This window comes from Camelus ferus, chromosome X, assembly GCF_009834535.1.
Source record: "Camelus ferus isolate YT-003-E chromosome X, BCGSAC_Cfer_1.0, whole genome shotgun sequence".
In the NCBI taxonomy this organism is placed as follows: domain Eukaryota; kingdom Metazoa; phylum Chordata; class Mammalia; order Artiodactyla; family Camelidae; genus Camelus; species Camelus ferus.
In genome coordinates this window covers 75,911,664-75,935,589 of record NC_045732.1, presented here as the reverse complement: position 1 = coordinate 75,935,589, position 23,926 = coordinate 75,911,664, and the positions used below count along the sequence as shown (strand labels likewise).

General features: G+C 39.6%; 1 protein-coding gene across 1 annotated transcript in view; it reads right to left on the bottom strand.

Moving 5' to 3' along the window:
• The window catches only part of IL13RA1 (interleukin 13 receptor subunit alpha 1), a 49,032-nt gene that overhangs the window by 12,004 nt on the left and 13,102 nt on the right, over positions 1-23,926 (bottom strand). Inside the window, exons 4-10 of the mRNA XM_032475947.1 lie at positions 22,178-22,298; positions 14,069-14,256; positions 11,835-11,986; positions 6,372-6,419; positions 5,973-6,105; positions 3,207-3,303; positions 848-932 (exon numbers count right to left, since the gene is read on the bottom strand). Of these exons, the coding sequence (XP_032331838.1) occupies positions 848-932; positions 3,207-3,303; positions 5,973-6,105; positions 6,372-6,419; positions 11,835-11,986; positions 14,069-14,256; positions 22,178-22,298 (824 nt within the window). The remainder of the gene's footprint in view (positions 1-847; positions 933-3,206; positions 3,304-5,972; positions 6,106-6,371; positions 6,420-11,834; positions 11,987-14,068; positions 14,257-22,177; positions 22,299-23,926) is intronic.

Genomic DNA, 23,926 nt, shown 5'->3' with positions numbered 1-23,926 from the left:
CTATAAGGTCTTAGGTTTTCCAGCCACCAATTCTAGCATGAAAGTCCGCAGCAAACTGACTATTAACAGTTCGAGTGGGTTTGCTCTAGTTCCGTGTCTTCGGAGGCCAGCCTTCCAGGCAACAGCATGAACAAAATCTATTTCAATTGTTTACCCTATCTTCATATTTTCACAAAGCAGGTTTTAATAATTATCCAAGAGTCAGAAGACCTGCCTATTGGTTTAGTTTCATAAAAGAGGCTCCCTCGACTGTGGGTTTGGATCAAATATGTTCCCTACCCCAGAGAGAGAATGAAGCCCAGTGACATCAGATGGGCAAAGTATTCTGGGGACCTCTTAAATGGTATGCTTTTAAATCAGCTCTTCTTTAAGCTTTTAGATAAAATGTAGTTTAAAATAGCCAATTTTGAAATGAATTTCTAACACATGCTACAACATGGATGAACCTTGAAAACATTGTGCTAAGAGAAAGAAGCCAGACACAAAAGGACAAATATTGCACGATTCCATTTATATGAGGGACCCAGAACAGGTAAACTGATAGAGACAGAAAGCAGAATAGAGGTTACCAGGGGCTGAGCGGAATGGAGAGTTATTGTTTAGTATAGTTTATGTTTAGGATGATGAAAAAGTTCTGGAAATAGTGAGGATGGTTGCACAACATTGTAAATGTACTTAATGCCACTGAACTGTACACTTAAAAATGGTCAAAATAGTAAATGTTACGTTATATATATTTTACCAAATTTAAAAAAAAAATCCCACAGCCTCTAGCCTCTAAAAAAGAAAAAAAAAAGAAAGAAAAAGAAAAGAAACCAATTTTGAAACTCATGGAGTCAGTGCTTACCAGGGTATCATCATTCTGGTCTCCAAACATTTCTTTAAAAATTTTGCCAGGATCAGGAATTGGAGGGAATATAATGATCTTGAGCCTTTAAGAAAACAAAGACATTTTTGATCAAATCTTCCAGTCCATAGGAATGTCCCACTTAAAAACAGCGATATTAAAAGAAGGCTCGGACAAAAGATATGGTACACAAGTCATCTTTAGTGATAAAGCAGTTGTGAAGAAATTTCTAAAACAAGCTGAGAAATCAATGCCCTAAGAGTACCAAGTGTGAGTAGAGCAAAGGGACCATAGGGATAAGCAGGCTATTTACACCTTATTATTTAAAAAAAATTTCCAGTTTTATTGAGATATACTTGACAAATAAAAATTGTATAAATTTGAGGTGTGCAACGTGATATTTTGATATACGTATACACTGTGAAATGAAATGATCACCACCATCAAGCTAATAAACACATCCATTACCTCACACAGTTATGATTATGTGTGTGTGTGTGTGTGTGTGTGTGTGTGTGTGTGTGTGTGTGTTATACTCTTATCATTTAAGGAATAAGGGTGCTTTACTTATCATAGACCAGATGGAGCTTTATAATTTTGAAAAAAATAATCTTCTGAGAACAGGGGACATTCCTCTTTAATTTTTCTTTCTTTTTCTTGTCTCCTCTATTTTTGCATCTTATAGTACCCTTTGGTAGACCTACCTCATCTCCTAGGTCTCTAAATATTGGTGTGCCCCAGGATTCAGTCTTCTGTCTCCTTTATCTCACTCACTTTATTAGTGCTATCTTCCAGGCTTAGGGCTTTAAATTTACTTACACGCTGAGGACTCCTGAAATTCTATTTCCAGCCTAGACTTCTCCCTTAAACTCCAGATTTACACACATATACAAGTTCCTATTTAACATCGCTACTCGGATATCTCATAGGCATTTCAAACTTATCATGTTCAAAACTGAAGTCCTCCCCTCCCCCTAAAGCCAGCTCTCCTCACAATCTTCTCTATCTCAGTAAATGGCTCCAGCGTTCACCCAGTTGCTGAAGCCAAAAATCTAAGAGTCATCCTTTGAATCCTCAATTTCCCTCACACCTCCAGAGACAAGCAGCCATCAGCAACTGCTATCAAAGCCATCTTCAAACTATACCCCACATCGGACTACTTCTTACTACCCCCATTGCTAACCTCCTAGCCTAGGCTACCCTTATCTTTCCACTCAATCACTGCAACACTTCCTAACTAGTCTAACTGCTTCCATTCTTGCCAGAGTCAATTCTTCACCCAGCAACTACAATGATCTTTTATGACAGTAAATCTGATCACATCCTTCCCCTGCTTAGTTAAAACTCTCTAATGTCTTCCCATCATGCTTAGGATAAAACCTCAGTTCCTTGCCAGGGCCTACGTGATCTGGCCCCTCCAACCCCTCCAGCCTCATCTCCTGTCACTCTCTCCTTTGCGTGCTCTCCTCTCCAACAAGACACACCAAGTTCATTCCAGCTTCAGGGCCGCTGCACTGGTTGTTCCTTTGGCCTGGAATGCTTTCTTTGAATATCTGAATGGCCCTCTCCTTAATTTAAGTCTCTCCTCCAATGTTACTTTCTGAGAGAGGCCTTCCCTGGCCATTGAATACAAGATGAGCCTTATATCACTTCCAAGCCTTTCTCCCCACCTCAAACCCAGAACTTTACTGCTTACTATGTGAAACCAAGGATAGGGACTTCGTCCCATTCTTTGCCGCAACTCCAGCAATTAGAACAGTGCCTGACATATCAATAGGCACTCAATAAATGTATATTGAAAGAGTATTGAAATCATGATAAAATATTGATTTTAGAACCAGCTTAATAACCTTATTCCAACTTTAGGTATTTACTGAAAAAGCAAACAGCACCAGACTAGTCCCTATGGTGAGACAGACAAAGTAAACCATTCTCAAGGAATGAGGGCTGTATCTTAGAGACAATTTGAAGTTCTCTTTCCTATAGCATTAAGTAGCAATCTGCTTTGCATGCATACTAGACAAATCATTTAATTAGTAATTGTCTCCATTTCTAAAACTTATGAGCTACCAACTAACTGTTGACAAATTAGGCATTTGAAAGAGTAGAGTGAACGTAGGTTCTATCCATAATTCTAAACATACATAAAAAGAGCAGAGCCCTGGGAAACTAATCCAACATTTTCCTCATCAGAAAATGGGCACAATAATACTTCCTTGCCATGCCATACTACCAAAAGCCAGCTATAGCCAAAATGCTTCTAACACACTGGGCAAACAGCAAACACACCCACAAAGAATAATAACCATAGCAACCAGGCTAACAGAAACTGTCAAACCTGCCCAGGCAGTTGCCTTACCTTTTCAGATATAGCAGGAGGACTATGATTGCAGCTGCAACAATGACCGGAATGATGAGTAACGTGGTTATGTAGAACGTGGGATTGGCCCTCTGACCTGGAGAATGGAAAGCAAAGAGAAAGACATGAGAAATAAAAACCTTTCGGAAATAAACCAAGCAACAGTTCTATTAGACTAATAAGATCCCAGATATTTCTGTCCTCTACCCCATCCTATTTCCCAAGACTCTTCAATTCTCTTATCTTTTGTTATCTTAATAGTGGGAAAAAAAGTCCTGCTCTGGTGCCTAAAATTCCATGGGTGAAGAAGCACTTTAAGGATTATCTGAAATCAGGATATCTTAACTGGTTTCAGACACTATTAACAAAGATGTTATATCTGTTAAGTATGTCATCTCATTAACAGTAATTATCTTTCCTTATTGGTTACTTAGCACTATTAGAACACCTAAAATAATACTAACAATGGCTACCGCTACTACTATTCTTAATTGAGCATCTACTATATGTCTGATTTCATACTAGAAAATTGCACATGCTTATATCTATGATATTGAGATATATAATATTATTTCCCATTTATACAGATGAGAATTATAAGGCTAAGAGAGGTTTATTGGCTTGCCCAGAGGGTTTAGTAAGTGATGGAGTCTAGCCTCAAACCCCATACTGTCCAATTCCAAAGGCTTACATTAACTGCCTTGCTACACCTAACACATAGAATGGCACGTGTCTATGTATATGCTCATCTTTTCCACTAGGGCATGAACATCTAGAAAGCATCATCAGAGCCTAGCATTGTTTTAAGCAGCCTCTAAGATGACCCCAAATGATCCCTGCTTCCTGATATTCACGATCTTGTGTAATTCCCTCCCCTTGAGGGTGGGCTGGACTAAATGAGTGAATAGCAACAGTGATGGGAAGTCCTTTCCGAGATTAGGTTATAAAAGACTGTGGATTCTATATTGGGTGTTCTCTCATATGCTCCTTCTTCCTTGGACCACTCACTTGGGGAAGCCAACTGCCATGTCATGAAGTAGCCCTGTGGGGAGGTCCAAGGAACGGAGAGAGGCCTCTGTATTAGTTTGCTAGAGGTGCTGTAACAAATCACCACACACCGGTTGGCTTAAAACAACAGAAATATAGAAGTCCAAAATCAAGATATGAGCACGGACATACTCCCTCCGAAGGCTCTAGAGTAGACTCTCCCCTTGCCTTTTCCTAGCTTCTGGTGGCTCCCAGGAATCCTTAGTATTCCTTGCCTTATAGCTGCATCACTCTAATCTCTGCCTTCATCTTCACATGGCTTTCTTCTGTGTGTTTCTGTATATCCCCTCTTCTTCTGATAAAGATACTAGCCATTGGATTTAGGGCCTACTCAAAACCAGTATGACCTCATCTTAACTTGACTACATCTACAAAAACTCTATTTGCAAATAAGGTAACACTCACAGGTACCAGGAGTTGGAACTTGAACATATCTTTTTGGGGCATATGATGCAACCTGCTACAGCCTCCAACCAGCAGCCAGAATGGAAATAAGGCTTTCCAATGATCATATGAGTGAGCTTAGAAGTGGCTTCTCCAGCCGCAGTCAAGTCTTCAGATGAGACTGCAGTCCCAGTCAACAGCTTGACTATAACCTTATGAGAGAACTTGAGCCAGAGGTACCTAGCTAAGCTGTGCCCAGATTCCTGCGCCATAGACACTGTGAGATGGTAAATATGTGCTTTTTAAAGTCACTGATTTTGGGGGTAATTTGTTATGCAATAACAGATAACTAATACCACCTCACCTGGCACATTGTTCAGTCTCTCAATTAATAGGGAATTGACTACTTCAACAACCTCTGACCGTTACTATTAGAAAGTTCCTAAGCTGGTCCCATTTTGCTCCATGGAGCCACAAAAACAGATAGCCTATTCCCTCTTCTACCTGACAAAACCTCAGATATCAGAATTCAGCAATCATGACTCCTTAAGCTTACTTCATCAACTGTTCCTCCTCAAATTTTGAGATTCTTCAACATCCTGATTACCCTTTCAAGAACAGATTCCAGTCTGCCCACACACCTCTTACAGTGTGGTGCCCAGGATGGAATACTGCACACTTCTGATGTAGCCATGCTTCAGCACTCCCCTCTTCTGGGTGCTGCACTATCACTGCTGTTTATGACTGCATATGCCTTTGAGGAATACTTAAGGGTCCAATGTTGAGTCACTTTGAGCTTACTATCAAATAAATCCCTATCCCCCACCCCACAACTCACACACACACATCCATAAGGCACAGGTCTTTCCAACCCAGTACTTGGGCCTAGCACATAGGTTGTTCAGCCTCTCAATTAATAAGTGAAGCTGATTTTTTTCAAACCCAGATATAGGTTTATCTCTATTAAATGCCATCAAGGTCTTTGTCCTACTCCTGATTCTGTTACTAGCACATAGCACAGTCCTCTACCATTGTACAATCTGCAGATTTAATCATGCCTGCCTTCTATATTTTTTGTTCGTGTCGTTCACAAAGATGGAGACAGGACAGAAGAGAGGATAACACCACTTGGATTGCAGATTTTCAAAGAGTTGCACATTGTAAATTAACTCTGAATGATTTGACAGTAATTAAACAGAAAACACATTTCAATTGTAAGTATTCTCTGGCTGACGTCAAGGATGCAGAACAGTCCTTTTCCACAATCTATTTTCTGCTTCAGCTTAGTTTCTATGCATCAATGATTTAAATTTTAATGAAATCCTGTTCTCTTACCTATGCTCATCGCTTGACTCCAATTACTCCAGAGTTTGTCATCCTCATAGCATAATTTATTTGTTTTGACTCTTATTCTGACCGTGTTCAAAGTACCAGGAAGAACACCAGGGACCATGAAACAAATTGTACCCTTAGATATAAAATAAAAACACACAAGGAACATTACCAGTTTAATCTCTTTCTCTGCTTCTGAATCCTAAATATAATTATCTGCCAAGTTCTGTATATGATTAAGACTTTGGGTTATAATACAAATTATCTGACTTTAACTCCTGAAAAAGAAAATTGGAAATAATCCACAGAACAAAGTAGTTCAAATTTAGGATATGCTCACCCTGCCCACCCTCAACTGCTCTATGAGTTTAAGCCCAAATAGCTAAAGTTGAATTCACTGACCTCAAGGTTTCCTTCAAGTTCTGAATTCTGACATTTGGTCTCCTCAACCTTGAAAATAGAAAAAATGAATAAACTGAAAAATTTTAAAAGACCACATTTTATATCATGTAACCATTTTAACAAGTTTTCTTATCCCATTAACAGAGGACCAGGTGCAGTGAAAAAAGGTTGGTTTTTTTTTTTTTTAATAAGTGGTGCTGGGTCAATTACATATCCATATGTGCAAAAAAAAAAAAAAAAATAACTTGACCCCTACCTCACACTATTTACAAAGTCAATTCCATATGGATTGCAGATCTAAACGTAAAAGTTAAAATAAATAAATAATGAAATGAACAAACAATTATATAAATATAGCAAGCTCTTAGATGAAAACACAGAACATCTTCATGACCTTAACTCAGGAGAAGACTTCTTAAATAGGACTAAAAAATATTAACCATAAGGGAAAATTCTTTATAAAATCATCTATATTAAAATTAAAAACTTCTTCTGTTCATCAAAAGATATGCTATTAAGGAAATTAAAAGGTAATGCATAGAGAGAAGAAATCTGCAATTTCTGACAAAGGACTTGCATATACACGTTATAATATATATTTATATATAATACTCACACATATATATATCCACTAAATTAATAAGGAAAAGTTAGATAACCCAATAGAAAAACTGGCAAAAGACTTGAACAGATATTTCACAAGAGAATATTCAAATTGCCAATAAACATATGAAAAAGTGTTCAACTTCATTAGTCATCAGGGAAATGCATATTAAACCCACAAAGTAAAAATACACATACCTACCAGACAATACCAAGTGTTGGTGAGGATTTGAAGCGTCTAGCACTCTCAACTTCTGCTCTTAGTAGTGTAAGTTGGCACAACCATTTGGGAAAACTGCTATTGTGTACCAGAGACAATCATATGTAACCCTATGACCCATACTTGCCCAACAGAAATGTACACACACATGCACCAAGAGACAAGCATGCAAATGTTCATAAAAACTCTTATTCATAAAACTCCAAACTGGAAACTATACAAATGTCCACCAATGGGAGGATGGATAAATCAAATGTAGTATATTGACATGATGGAATGAATGCAATGAGAGTGAACCATCTACGACTACAGGCAACAATATCAGTGAATCTCATAAACATAACATTGAGTGAAGGCAGACACACAAAAAAGTAAATTCTGTATAATTCATTTATATAAAGTTTCAAAAGAGGCAGCAAAACCAATTTTTGGGATTAGAAGTCAGGATAATAGTTGCTCTTTGGGAGAGTGGTGACCAAAAGGAGCCATGATTGAGCTTCTGGGGTGCTAGTTATGCAAGTGAAAAATTGTTTGTGAAAATCATTTATGAAAAATCACTGAGCTGTACATAATGACTTGTGCAATTTTTCTATAGTATACTATACATCAATAGAAAGTTAAAAAAGAAAAATATACTCCCTTGTTGAGAGTATAATATATTAAAAAATGACTGGGTTAGAGAAAAAGGAAAAATTCTCCTCTACACAATTTAAGTCACTTGCTGTCTGATGTAAGGAGAATAACCAGTTCTTAAAATGTAAATGTTTCAAAATCAACACATGGAAACTTGTTGCTTCATTTAAATTGTCTACTTCTGGCCAACAGGTCCATGAAAAGATGTTCAACATTATTAATCATCAGGGAAATGCAAATTAAAACCACAATGAGATATCATCTCATATTTGTTAGAATGGCTATCATCAAAAGGATGAGATAACAAGTGCTGGAGAGGATATTGAGAAAAGGAAACCCTCGTGCACTGTTTGTGGGAATGTAAACTGTGCAGCTACTATGGAAAACAGTATGGAGGTTCCTCAAAAAACTAAGAATAGTACTACCCTATGATTCAGCAATCCCAAAGAAATCCTGCCATTTGTGACAACATGGGTGAAACCTGAGGGCATTATGATAAGTGAAATAAATCAGACAGAGAAAGGCAAATACTATATGATCTCACTTATATGTGGAATCCAAAAAAGTCAAATTCATTGAAGTGAAGAGAGTAGAATGGTAATTGCCAGAGGCTGGGGAGCAGGGAAAATGGGAAGATGTTGGTCAAGGGCACAAACTTTCAGTTATAAATTCTGAGGATCTAATAAACAGCATGATGATTACACTATGGAATACCTCTCTTTGCTAAGAGAGATCTTAAGTGTTCTCACCACACACACAAAAAAGGTAAGTATGTGAGGTTGTGAATGTGTTAATTATCTTGGTTGTGATAATCATCTCACAATGTATATTAAATCATCCCGTTGTACACCTTAAAATAATCACACTGTATAACCTAAATATATACAATTTTTACTTGTCAATCAATCATACCTTAATAAAGAGGGAAAAAATAGTCAACCTTTATCAAAGAGATGTTTAAACATGGGACAAAGACCAGAACACACACTGTGATCTTTGGCATTCAATGTCATTCACTAAATGGTTCCTCCCTGCATTTGTGGAGAGCTGAGAGGCCAGCTGAGTGAAGAAGAGCCATCCTATCACTGTTTCACATGGGGGCAGAGAAGAAGCCACTCAGGGGCTACTGAACCCCACTGCTGGCCATTTGGAATCAGCGGTCTGCTGGGGAATCACAAGTGTCAATTACCACTTGAGGGACCAGATTGCAGGCTGATGTTCCCCCTCTCCTAGATAGATATATAGATAGATAGATAGATATAGATACAGTTACAGATACAGATACAGATACAGATATAGTTTCATTCCACAGTCAGCAAATCAGTGTGTAAATTGATGGTTCTGGGCCCTTGTTCAAATGTAAATCCCCCTGTGTAATTTATCAGCTGCTCAGATACTTCCGTGAGAAAAGGAAAACAAGGGCACAGATCACCAAGTAGATAGCTGGCGGAGATGGGGACAGGGGTGGTCAAAGACAGTCGTCCCTTCCTTAGTAATCCTGTCATGAACTACCTCCGACCACAGCCCCATGTGATGGCACCAGTTCACGTTCCAGCCTACTTCCCCCTCTTAACTAGAATACCAGGCAAAATAATTCCTCAAAAAGTCTTGCAAAAAGAAAAAAAAAAAAAAGGAGTCTAACCAGTAGAGCTCAAAATCAGTGAGCACACAAAAAGCTGATGACATTCTAGGGGAGGAAACAGTTGGTGAACATCTGCTAGAAGAGAGAACATTAAACTCAAGTGTATAAACAGAGTTAATTCCAAATCAACTATAGTTCTGACTTAGGTGAACAAATTCCATAATATACATGTTCTCTCCAGTTCAGAAGTTTGTAAAAAAAAAAAATACGACAGCTCAATTTAACAAGAATTAAGTGATGACTGTGCACGTGGTTTTATACCAAGTGTTCTCAGTCAAAGCTTAATCCATAGAGACCAACCTCTGAAGTCATACTTAAGTAACTTAATCTCTTAATCTCTTTTGTTAGTTTCTTAACAAAAGTAGGTTAAAAGAGAACCTATTTCGTGGATTATTATGCGCTACTGTATAAGGAGTATGTAGAAGAGTGTATTTGTAACACAACATAAGCAATAAGTGATGGCTGTTATTATTAAGAAGAAGTATTGAGGTGGTCCCCAAGGGTTAAGAAAAAGAGCTTTGGAGTCAGACTTTTGCTGGAATCATGACTCTATTACTTACTAGAAATGTGACCTTAGGAGTAACCTCTGAGACTGCGTTTTCTCATCTGTAAATGGAGACAAAACAATAGGACCTAGATCTTTGGGGTTATTGTGAGGACTAAATGAGACAATTCAGACAAAGTGCTCATTAAAATACCTAACACATACTAATCACTTAACACATGTTAGCCACCATTAGTAGCAGGAACAGCACAAAGTAAACACCATCTAACTCCTCCCTACAGGAGCGTATATTTTTAGTAAAGAGAAACGGCCTACATACGAGATCAGGGCAACCAGCAGGACATAATTCAGTGCCAAATGAGTAATACGAGCAGCATGTGTCTCAAGATTTCAGACCAAAGAGAGCAGTAAAGGCTGCTGCAGGCAAGTATATCTGGCTTTCCGATAGCTCACTTGGTTGTAAGTCCAATCCTCACTCTCTCCCCACTTGTAAGCCCTTTGCTTTTTCCCTTTGCAGTATTATTTGGGGACACTGGTTTCTGGTACAAATAATGATTATTCTATTTCTACAAATGGATTCATCTGCAAATGCCCAGAAGAGCTCTGTTCAGCTGTGGACCCGGTCATTCCCTCTGGAGTTACAGCCTGTACATGCTGGCTTATTTTAGTTAAATAAAATAGTTTAGTTTTTGAAACTCCCATGATGAGCTAAAACAACTGGACCAAGGAATTTGCACGTGTGAGATGCAGGGCTCTTTTAAAAGCCAAAATAAAACACTTGGTTTCTAACCTCTGAAACTCAAATGCACACAGGGCACAGGCAGGTGGCACACAAGTGAGTGGCACAGTCCCCGTGGTCTTGAGGCGCCACCTTATGGCAACTACACCCTTAGGTACCGCAGTTTTAAATCTGGGCAAAAAATTCAAATTTAGTATATAAGCAAAGAACACCTCACTTTGTCTGTGGTCTAAACAAAATGTTTGAGGCTAGAGTTTGTGACCTCTATTCTAAAGGGTAACAATGCGACTGATACCCTGACGTTTGGCCACATCCTGTTATATTCTGTTATGCCCAGTGCCCCAAGGGGCCCTCTAATTAGCATGTTTTAAATTAGATTCCAAATAGTGTAATTGCACATAACCCCAAAAATACTGACTATTCAAACTGGACTACTTTACTTGCCACAAATCCAAGAAAACTGAATGGCTGTACCAGAGCCTCCATGTATCTACCTAATCTGACCCCAGCCTCCTGCTCAGACATCTCGTCCTACTATATTTTGGTCATGCCAGTTTTCTGTTTCTAATACATGCCAAGCTCATTCCTGCCTCAGAGTCTTTGTACATGCTGCCCCCTCCACCACCAGATCACCACACAGCTAGCTCCTGCTCATCATTCTGGTCTCATCTCAAATATCATCACTTCAAATGACTACCCTACCTAATATTCCCTCAGGTCTTCCCATCGCCCTACCACAAGACCCCATTTAATTTCTTCATAGCATTCCTTCTCTAAAATTAGCTTGCTCACCTACACACTTATTTTCTAGCAGGTAAGCTTCCTGGGGAAAAAAATTTTTGTCAGGTGTCATGTGCACATAAAATAGTGCCTGGCACACGGTAGGCATGTAAAAAATAATTTGAGCAAATGAGTTAACGAATGGCTGGAATCTTGGAGCCAGTACTGACAAAACCCTCAAGCCTTCCCCCGTGCCCTATTTCAGAGAAGAAGTTTCATCACCATCATCAGGTGACAAATCTAAGAGCTATATTTCATTGATATTTCAATTTATTACACTGTAAGAAATTCAAGTGAAAGCAAAATATCCAAATAAAAACAACTATCTATGAAAAACTTACGGAGAAAATATCATGCGTCTCAGCTTGGCTGTTATTGACTTCTACTTGATAAGATAAGCATCTGCTATAAAAATTCTGTGGATTCTTCCATTGCACGTATAAGTCACCATTGTGGAAGGAGAGATTTTTAATATGTGGAGGATCAGGTTTCACTGAAAGATAGAAATAGAAGAATACAAATTAGCTTCCAGCCTTTATTTTGATGAGATACACTTATGGGTAGAAACAATGAAGATCACAAAGTTAGATCAAAATAGGGCTGATGCTTTTAATGGCCTTACATGATCAGACAAATAGTTCTAGAATTTCTGATTAGCCATGATTAATGTAGGAAGCTTATTTTAAATAGTCTAGGAAAATGGATCGAAAGCACATCTTCAGGGTGTCTGGCAGATGACATAAACTCTGACCTACATCTGGTTAGAACATGGCCGGGTTATAATCAGACATCTAACTGCAAGGAGGATAAAGAAAAGAAGTGTTTGGGTCCAGATGTGCCTCTGCCTGATGGGTAACAAGGGGCATCAGGCACAAGGGGTTTCCCCAGCTGCCACTGACTTATGCCAATCAAAGACCACAATTAAAAAACAGCCTAGTTTTTGTCACATGCTACAATATGGATGAACCTGGAGGACATTATGCTAAATGAAATAAGCCCATCATAAAAGGCCAAATACTGCATGATTCTACTCATATGAGGGGTCTAAAGTAGTCAAAATCAAAGAAACAGAAAGTAGGAAGGTGGTTACCAAGGGCTGGAGGAGGGGAAGGGGGGAGGGGAAATTAGTGTTTCATGGGCATGGAGTTTCAGTTTCACAAGATGAAAAAGTTCTACAGATCTGCACAATGTGAATATACTGAACACTACTGAACTGTACACCTAAAAATGGTAAATTTAATGCTATATGATTATAACCACAATTAAAGAGAAAGTAAAAAAATTAGCCTAGTCAATTTAGTTTTTCGGGAGTCAACTATGCTTAGGACTGAGCAAGAAAAGAGAATGGATAATGAACAGAAAACAACTTGATGATGTCATCTTCTAGCTGAGAAGGATCTCCCTTTACGTCAGCATTCATCTCCAGGAAGAAGAGTAGCAAAGTGAGCTTTAAAAGGTCCATTGAGGACAATCTGTCAAGTAAGGGGGAGGACAGAGAAGGGCTTTGCTTCAGATGATCCCACTTGGAAAGTTTCTGCAACCTCATTCCCCTGGCCTACAAACTAAGCTGCCTCTGGTCTGCTATTAGAACTCAGTTCAGTGGGGAGGGTATAGTTCAGGGGTAGAGTGTGTGCTTAGCATGCGCCAGGTCCTGAGTTCAATCCCCAGTATCTCTACTCAACAACGACAGAAAAAACTGTAGTTCAGAATTCACTTCCATGATTGTCTGAAGGGGTGGTAAACAGTGTTCTGCTCTCAGGACTTGGGAGCTTTTGTCAATTCACAGTTATTTGCCTATAAATATTTTGCATACCACTTAGCCAGAATCTGAGCTCCCTGTTGGGGTATTGCAACAAATAAACATAATGCTTATCATAGTCTGCTTTAGAGATTTACAAAACTCTTTTAATCTGTCTCACATCATTTGGACCTAACAACAGTCCTTTGAGGTCAAGAGTGACTGTGTACTCCATTTTACAGACGAGGAAGCACTTAAAAGAGAGTTTATATGCCTTGTCCAAAGTGAAGAAGCTGGGACCTCAAGCAGATACTTTGTTTTCAAGTCAAGGGCTCTTTCTAATAGGCCAAAACTCAGCTGCACTGGTTGTTCTGACTGATAAGTGCCTGGGTCACCCAGAATATCAGACAGTTTGAATATCACCACTGAACACTCCACCTCAAGTCTAAGCTATTTCCAACTAAGAGACAGATTATTCAGGAACTAGATTCAATCACATTTATTCTGCAGCGTATACTCATACTCTGGAGTGTAAGTAAAAGAGAATAGATCTTAAGAGTTAGAGAGCCTGGGTTCAAATCTTGGTCCTACAACTAACTGCTTTCTCTAAGTCTCAGCAAGTAAACCAGGATAAAACATGTGGTGCATGTACTCAATAAATATTAGAATTTCCAAGCTTGCTTCTTTAAAAAGGATCAAAGAAATATATACATACATATAGTCCTTTTTTCCTGGGAAGATCTTCAAACCAAAAATTATCATTTTTTATTGTTTGTATTGATGTTCAAAAGACCTAACACTTTTATCCACACAGTTGTAGAAGACTTTTAAACTTACCATGAGAAGTTAAAGGCACTATATTGAAGGAGGGTCTAATTTTTCCTGCATTATCCTTGACCATTATTTGGACACTTTGTTGTTCAAAACTGGAATCCTTCACCTTACTCAGAACAAAAGAACAACCAATGTGTTGACCTTCTCTATGGATGTTTTCACACTGAAGAATTTTTCCCAGGCTGCTGTGCCTACAAGATAAAATGAGACAACCTTCTGCATTATTTTTAACAAAGTATTCCAGAAACAAAGATGGAAGTTTGTTTGTTTGTTTTTAAATGACTGAAGATGTCCATGAAAAGCCGTATTTGCAATCTGGCAGGATAGCTTTTTTAAAGCCCGATTTTATAATGTGGCTCTAGTTCATACTCTAGGAAGAAACAAGTCTTCCTTTTTGATGAATACTGGTACTTTCAACAGCTATGGAAACTACTGGAGTATGGTATGAGGTCAGGGTGAGAAGTTTGATGCTTCCTGAAAATGCCTCATCTGCTGAATTCCATGGTTCTCCTCTGGTCCCTCTGCCTGCTCTGTCCTTGTTTTCTTGGCTTGCTCCTCTCCTGTCTCCACTTCTCAGAGGGCTCACATACAGTCCTCTGCCCTCTGTATATTTCTCTTTCTTACTCCCTCATCCATTTACCTGTTTATCACTTCCATCCCTTCACTGGAATTTCTACACTGAGGATTCCTAATCCTGACCTCTTGTTTGCTTTGGAGCTAGTCCCAGGTTTCAAACTGCTCCACTGAGTGTTCCACTCTTGCCTCAAATTCAACATTCAAGACAAACACCCTTCTTCCCTGCCAAACTGCCTTTTCTTCTAACCTTCCCAATTTCCATCAGTCAGAGCTCATTTTCTCTGGGCTCCTCGACTAGAGCCTTGGAAATCACCCCCTCCCCTTCCATAGATTCTATCACCAAATTCTGTTACTCCTTCCTTTGCAAAGCTTCTTGGATTCTCTCCTATGATATTCCTCTCACCCTGTTTCATGCTCGAATCACTTCAGGCTTGATGTCTTCTCCAGACTGACCTCTCTGGCCTTCATTATTAGTGTCTTCCAACCACTGCCAGATCAATGTTCCAGAACACAATGGCTTTCTAAGTGTCTTACTCCACCATGTGACTCTAAATGCTGGTATCTTCTTTCCCATGAGAAACCTCTACATATACCGTCCCTGCGTGACCATCAGCACCTAGCACAGTGCAGGCAGACAGAATGTGCTTCACGGCACATTTTTGTCTAGGCTATCAAGGGCTCTGTTTTAATGAACTGGCAGAAGACAGAGTCAAGCCTTACCTCATCAGTCACAATGGGAGTTGTGCAAAGGTTCTGAAGAAAAGGAAGACAATTTAGAAAATGAACTAAGAGTAAAGAGTCCCAAACCCTTGACCTGTTTACTTCACAATCACCTGTGGTCATTTTAAAAATGCAGATTCCTAAAAACCTCTCCCAGAGAATCCTACTTAGAAAGGTTTTGTCCAGGGACTAGGAAGAAGCATTTTGAAAGCAATTCTCCAGGGGACTGTGCTGCAAATCAGGTCTTACAAATTTCAGATCTACTCCCATAAATATAGTCAACTGATCTTTGACAAAGGAGCAAAGGCAATATAATGGAGCAAAGATAGTCTCTTCAACAAATGGTGCTGGAGCAACTGGACATCACATGCAAAAAAAATGAACCTAGTCAAAAATTTTACACTCTTCAGAAAATTAAACTCACAGTGGATTACAGACCTAAATGTAAAATATAAAACTCATAGGAGAAAACCTAGATGACCGTGGGTATGGTGATGACTTTAGATACAGCACCAAAGGCATGATCTATAAAAGAAATAATTGATAAGCTGGGCTTCCTTAGAATTAAAAACCTGGGCTCTTCAAAAGACAGTTTCAAGAGAATAAGAGAACAAACCACACATTGGGAGAAAATACTTACAAAAGGCACATCTGATAAAGGACTTATCCAAAATATATGAAGAACTCTTAAAACTCAACAATAAAACAACCCAACTAAAATATGGGCCAAAGATCTTCACAGACAGTCCACCAAAGAAGATATATGGATGGCAAATAAGCATATGAAAAGATGCTCTTTATCATATGTCATCAGGAAAATGCAAGTTAAAGCAACAAGATACCACTACACACTAATTAGAATGCCCAAAATCCAGAACACTGACAACACCAAATGCTAACAAGGACATGGAGCAACAGGAACTCTCATTCATTACTGGTGGGAATACAAAACAGTACAGTAACTCTGGAAGACAGTTTGGCAGTTTCTTACAGAACAAAACATATTCTTAACCATAATAATCAGCAATCATGCTCCTTGGTGATTACCTAAATGAGTTGAAAACTTATGTCCACACAAACACCTGCATACAAATGTTTATAGTAGTATTCATCATTGCCAAAGCTTAGAAGCAACCAAGATGTCCTTCAGTAGGTAAATGAATAAAATTGTGGTACATCCAGGCAGTGAAATATTATTTAGCCCTAAAAAGAAATGAGCTATCAAACCCTGAAAAGACGTTGAGGAAGAACCTTAAATGCATATTACTAAGTGAAAGAAGCCAACCTGAAAACACTACATACTGTATGATTCCAACTACATGACATACTGGAAAAGGCAAAACTATGGAGACAAAAAAAAAATCAGAGGTTGGGGTAGAGGAGAGATTAATTGGTGGAGCACAGAGGATTTTTAGGGCAATGAAAATATTCCGTATAATATAATGATGGATACATGTCATTATACATTTGTGCAAACCAACAGAACGTACAACACCCAGAGTCAGCCCTAATGTAAACTACGGACTTTGGGTGATTATGTGTCAGTGCAGCTTCATCAATTGTTACAAACGCACCACTCTGGTGGGGAATGTTAATAATGGGGCAGGCTGGGCCTGTGTGGGGGCAGGGGTTTTTTTGGAAAGTCTCTGTATCTTCCTCTCAATTTTGCTGTAAATCTAAAACTGCTATAAATAATGTCTTTTTTTAAAAAAGAAAACAAAAATTCACATCTAATGTATTTACTCCTTCACAGGCTGTGCAAAGAAATGCTTCAATATAAAAAATGCTCTTAGGGGGCGGAGGGTGGGAAGGGATAGACTGGGATTTCAAAATTGTAGAATAGATAAACAAGATTATACTGTATAGCACAGGGAAATATACACAAGATCTTATGGTAGCTCACAGAGAAAAAAATGCAACAATGAATATATATATGTTCATGTATAACTGAAAAATTGTGCTCTACACTGGAATTTGACACAACATTGTAAAATGATTATAAATCAATAAAAAATGTTAAATAAAAAAATAAATAAATAAATAAATAAATAAAATGTCAAAAAAAAATGCTCTTGTCCCTTAAAAGATAGTACATGAGATTTTTCTCCTAGTTGTTGGGCCATGTGGTTCATGAATGAAAACAGTCTTTTAAAAACTAAGTTACTGCCATGGCTAGTTTTTAGATCAGACAGGCCTGAAGTGTTTTCCACTCATAGCCAGAAATAGAAACTGAAGGAACACATGACGGTTTTGTTACATAACTAAAGAAAACTATGTAGAAAGTTAGTTTTTTCAATAATGAAAGGAACTTCTCTAGTGGGAAATCTTTGAGATTCCTTTTTCATTTTTGTACCCTGAGTATTTCATATATTCCTCTGGACTCTAAATATGAAATTTTAAGAAATTTTTGTTGTACTTTAGAAAAAAATAAAAGGGAAAATGTTTGTTTGAATAGACTTTTGGTGACACCTTATGAAAGATTAGATGATAGCCTAAGATAGAAGGCATTCAGGCGCTTCCTGTTAAAATTCACACACTGAAATCCTCCACAGAGTTATACTGCAGACACAAGGAGGAAATGGGCAAATTAAAAACTATTTCCTCAACTCTGAAGATGATTAATGTGGTAAGAAATTCCCTAAAATTCATTGGCATGGCTAGTCCGTAGCTTTTGAGGTCAGGCTCCTTTCAATGCCAGACTTCCCCTGCAGGACTGCAAGTCATTGCCCCGGGGCTTCAAAATTACTCCATGTTTTCTGTTTGCGGCTCAGGGAAACAGTCTCCAGCAGTTTGATGTGAGTTAGTACGTAAACCATTTCTGAGTGCTTGATAATGAATGAGCCATATGTCTTTCTTTCATAGTTTGATTGGAAAGGACCTCTCCAGGGGAGAGCAGGGAGGCAGAGGTATGGGCTAGGGGCTAATTCCTCGAGGTAGGGGAAGAGGCCAGCAATGTGTACTGGCTACATCTGCAAGGGAGTGGGGATGCCTAATAAAAAAGAATATAGCTACCATGTATTGCATGCTTACTCTGTACATGTTAACAGTCAGGCACAACTCCAAACACTTTTCATATAACAGCCCTCGCAACATCCTTAAGAAGCAGCGCTATTATTACTATCCCCATTTTACAGATTATAAAACTGAGGCTCACACAGATGCAATTTGCCCCAAATCACACTGCCAGTAACAAAGAGAGCCAGGATTTGAACCTGGGCAGTGTGGCTCCAGAAAACAATAAGCTGTGGAGTGGTGAGGGCAAAAGATACAGAATTTATACCAGCACTGTCCCAGAAAGTTTTCTGGGATTATAGAAATGTTTGATATCTATACTGTCTAATACAGGAGCTGCTAGCCATATATGAAACTGCCTAGTAAGACTGAGCAACTGAAGTTTTAATTCAGTTTAATTTTAATTAATTTAAATGAAAATGTAAACAGTCACATGTGATTAGTGGCTCCTGTCTTGGACAGCACAGGTCTGTATTACAGAGAGTCCCGCTGATGACCGACACTGGGAACATGTATGACAAGAAGCGGTATCCCTGATGCCTACCTACTCGGGTGCCAGTGAACCCCCATTCTCTTGGGATAGCTTCTTGCGCCACCTCTGATAGTTGTAGCTTATCCCCTGCACCAAGCATCAACTAAGGGCTGAAAGCCAGCCTGAGCACCACCTGCTGTCAGCTTTGGCAAGATGATGCTGCATCAGCCCAGAAGAGGACTGCTTCAGCCCAGAGGAAGAAGAATGCTTTTCGAATTGGTCAGTCCAATTTTTTGTTATTTATTCATCCAGAGAGGGTACTGGTTTTGTAATTTGCATAAAGATTTGTTTTGGCCTAGTACATGCCTCAGGCATTTCCCTATCTTTGTCTTATAAGAACTTGAAGGACTAGGTCACCATTTACCTCCAGCACCACCTTGATTTATATATTTGGGTTACTTTCCTGCAGAGTCTGCCATGGACTGAGACAGTGTTAGGACTTCTTCCCTTCCTTTCCCTGCCCCTTCTATTAGACAGACTCTTTACAGGTTTTCCCTGTGATTTCCCTATTTCCCAGGAAAAGCAAGATTTAAGAGCATAATAAACACAGGGATATTACCAGCTTATAAGACATCTTAAAGGCCTGTAGTAACTGCTCTCTCCAGACTTCACCGCAACTTCACCAGAGTCAGGCTACTCTGTTTAAGGCTTGGTTCTCAGGCCCCTTCACTAGCAATTCTTTGGGGAGTCAGATCTACTCAATCCTTCTCTCTTTTTATACCTGAACTATAATGTTCCTGAGTTGCTTATCCCTCCTAAGTCCTCACCCCAATCCCCCAAATTCTCCAGCTTTGTATCCTACCAAGCACTCAAAACTTCTTTATGGAACACCTACCGTGTGTCAGGCACCAGGGGAAACTAGAGACAGGCCCTGCTCGCAAGGGAGACGGCAGTCATAGGAGGGCTCCCACTAAGTAAACAGGAAATGACAACAAAGTGTGCTGAGTATTATGACATGGGAAAGTGCAAAGTACAGCGGTACACGATGACCAGGTGCGCATCTAGACTGGAGAGGTCAAGGAAGCCTTTCTGGAAGGGAAGTGACATCTGGGCTGATATAAAGAGGATAAATAAGAGGCATCCAGGAGGAAGGGCAAGGCCTGGGCGGCGACGGGACGCAGAATGCTTTCACTATTCTGGCTGAATGTTCTGTTTGGATTCCACAATTCTGTTTGTTTGCAGAGTTTGAGGAACTAAAAGAAGTTCAGCGCGGGCTGGGTGGTAGGTGCAAGAGGGGTGGGGGGTGCATGGAGGGAGATGAGACTGAGGCTAGAGAGACAGGCAGTGGCCTGAGCAGAAAAGGCTTTGTCTGTCGTGCTCAAGAGTTTGGACTTTATGCCACAGCCACCAGCCAGCCACTGGAGGGTTTTAAATAAAGGAGAAACAACAGGTACCATAAGTGGACAAGTGAAACTACAAAACCTCAAATGAGAATTATCTGTATGGGGGAGGGGGAAACCTTCAGACTGAACCACACAACCTCAGTGCCATCTGGCTTCACCTGCTGTGTTTCTCAACTTGCCCAGGAGAGGAGAGTGAATGCAAATCCCTGGGCAACTATAGCCATGAGTGTGTTCATATACCAAAACAACTCTTCATCAAGTCATCAGGCAAAATGGACATTCCAGGATGAAAGGCCATGTTTATCCCACAGCTTCAGAAGCCCTGGACACACCCGTCCCACACTCCACTCTCTGAGACGCAGTCTGAATGAACAATGATTGAAAGGGGGACAAGGCCACACAAAGAGCAGACGGCCCACGCTAGATCTCCTGCTTCTCAACCTGGAATCACACGGACTAAATACCCCCAGCTCCCCAGCACCAGCCTCCAGCCTTGGAGACACCCCTTACCCGTGCAGTCCACCCCCTTCATCAAAGCCTCTAGCCTCGCTCGGCCACCACCCCAAGCTCTGTCTTCGCTTCTCACCGAGCTTGCCTATTCCTCTAAGCCTCCATCACGTTCTCTTATTTCTATATGGGTAACTGTGTCAGGCACTGTCTCCTCTACATTTGAAGCTTTAGGAGTGAAGAGCCATGTTTATATGTTTCTTATCTCTGCTGCCCGTTCAGTGCTTTACCCACAACACGTGCTAAAGATTTACTGAACTGAACTGATTAACCTGGTACTTTCTACCTTGTTCTGTTGTTAATAATTCTCGGCTCCAAAGTAAAGTAAATGATTAAAGATTAACTTAGAAATTTAAGAAGTTCTGTAGTTACAAATATCAAATATAAGTTATTTGGAGGGGAGCGAAACTACTTTAACCCTGGGGAATGATACAATTTTCGTTCTGAAAGGTAGATACCAATCACTCCTACATTGCTGGTGGACACGTAAAATAGTGCAGCTGTTTTTTATAAAACTAAGTATGCAATTACAATATGACCCAGCAGTTACACTCTAAGGCATCTATTCCAGAGAAATGAAAAGTTATGTTCCCATAAACACCTGAACATGAATATTTACAGCAGCTTTATTCATGATCACAAAAAAATTGGAAACAACTGAGATATCCTCCAATAAGTGGTTACACAAACTGGTACATCCGTATCATAGAACACTACTCAGCAAGGAGAAGGAATGAACTAGTGATACACACAACAACTGGGATGGATCTCCAGGGTATTATGCAGAGGTTAACAAAAATAAAGTCAGCCTCAAACAGTCATATGCTGTATGATCCCATTCCAGTACATTCTTGAAATGACAAAATTATAGAGATAGAGAACAGATTAGTGGTTGCCACAGCTTAGAGACTTGAGGGAGAGGAGTGAGGGCAGAAGAGGTACAAGAGAGAATCCTTGTGGTAATGGAAATATTCTATATCTACATATGTGATAAAACTGCACAGAACTAAACACACATACACACACACACACACACACACACACACAAATTACAGCATGTAACACCGGTGAAATCTGAATGAGGTCAGTGAATTGCACCAATGTCAGTTTTCTGGTTTTGATATTGTACTCTGGTTATATGAGATGTTACCATTGGAAGAAACTGAGTTGAGGGTACATAGGATCTCTCCATACACTTTTTGCAACATATTTGTGGATCTATAATTATGTTTTAAGGGTTTTTTTTTTAAATGAGATCCCCCAAAGCAGATGCATTTTCCACTGAAGCGAATTTCCTATCATCTTGGGTTTGTAGAAAAGGGTAGGCGGTTCTTTTTGTTGTTGTTTTGTTTTTGTTTTTACTAGGTCAGATCCAACAGCTCCCAAGGCAATCACAGCCAGCCCTCTTCCACACATACTTACCAGTAGTAGAGAGTATAGTTAGTGTCAGGACTTGTATTCCTTCCAGGGAGCCAAGTACAGGTCATGTAGCTCAGGTTGTGCCAAACGCATTGTAGCTCAGTGACAGCAGACTCGGGATCACCTAGAATATCCAGTGGAGAGTTTAGGACCCTTCTCTCCTTGCGATGCAAACTAGCCAGTCACTCTTGGGGGTGGGGGATGGTAAGGGGGTTTCAAGGCTGCTTCACCAGCAAGCTAATCCCCAATCTCTTACCCCACTTTACCTAGAAGGCACCCAGGAGGGAGAAAACCCACATCTAATTTGTTTACAACTTTCTCTCTCACCTCCTCATACTAAGAAAACATCTTTACTACCACTGAGGGACCCTAACTCTTGTATTCCTAACTAGAGCGTTTGAAGTTCAGACAATATTTCAGTTATAGGAAATGACTATGGAATTTCCCCAATAAATGTGAAAATATACACAACCACTACATCTACCTGTCTTTAAAAAAAAAACCCAAGTTTACTGAGTTATAATTTACCTTCCTGTCTTTTGATCAATACTAATACATCTTGTTTTAAAAGTTAAACAAACATCCCTCTTGAAGCAGTTTGGGGAAAGGCAAGCATAACATAACTCTTAGTAGTTGCTTATTGTGTGTTATGACCTTAGGAGCCCTAAAATCTTTATGACCTGAAATCTCTACTTTTGTAAAGCCTTTTGAGTTAAGGCATCATGTCTCCATGTTATGCTTCATGATCCTTAAAGGGGTATTATACCGAGCCACCATCAACCACTTCATTGTCATAATACAATTTCGATTTTTTCAGATTATTAAACTCCTCAAGAAATGAGAATAGGGGAGATAAGTTGTTTTAAACCATGCGCCAGCTGTCTAGCAGTCCTGAATTTTATAATTTTACAAATATTACTTCATATACATTGGATCCAGGCAAGGCAGGTAGAGAGAATAGTCTGGAGCACAAGCCACACAGTGCTGAGGTTTGGAAGTAGGAGACGGGACCCGGCCCAAGCAAAGGGCAGCGTGATATGAATAAATAATGTGTATACAGGATTCACTCTTTGCCAGACACTATTCTAAGTACCTCACATATGCTGATTTACGTAATCCTTTCAACAATCCTGGGAGGTAGGTACTCTCATCATCCCCATTCTCCAGAAGAAGGGAGAAGGGGCTGAGTGACCTAAGGTCACACAACTGGAAGCTGGCAGAGAGGAGATTTAAACTTGGTCATCTGGGCTCTGCTAGCCCTGCTCTTCATCAGTATATGCTACTCCCCGCATGTAACATAAGAGCCAGAGGGACAATGGCTGACGGGTGGGAAGGGAGTTGGGGGACAATGATAAACCTGACTACTTGACAGCTTTTCCTAGGGTTCGTCTTTTTTTTTTAATTTTATTTTCTATTGAAGTGTAGTTGATTCACAATGTTAGCTTCTCAGTTATACATATACATATATTTTCAGATTCTATTCCATTATAGCTTATTACAAGAAATTGACTATAGTTCCCTGTGCTGTACAGTAGACACATATTTCTTAATGCTGCCCGCTAGCTCGAGGCACATCTAGTCAGGAGTTAGGGGATTCTGGCAGGCCCTTGAGCATTTCAATTCTTCAGGACTTCCAAGTGGTTGGCTCTTTAAGAAAAACATAACAAACCCATGACTTAACCTTCCAGATGGTAGTAAGCAGACCTTGAACTGCAACAGTGTTATCTGTCCCTGACCAAAGAGGAAGGAGAG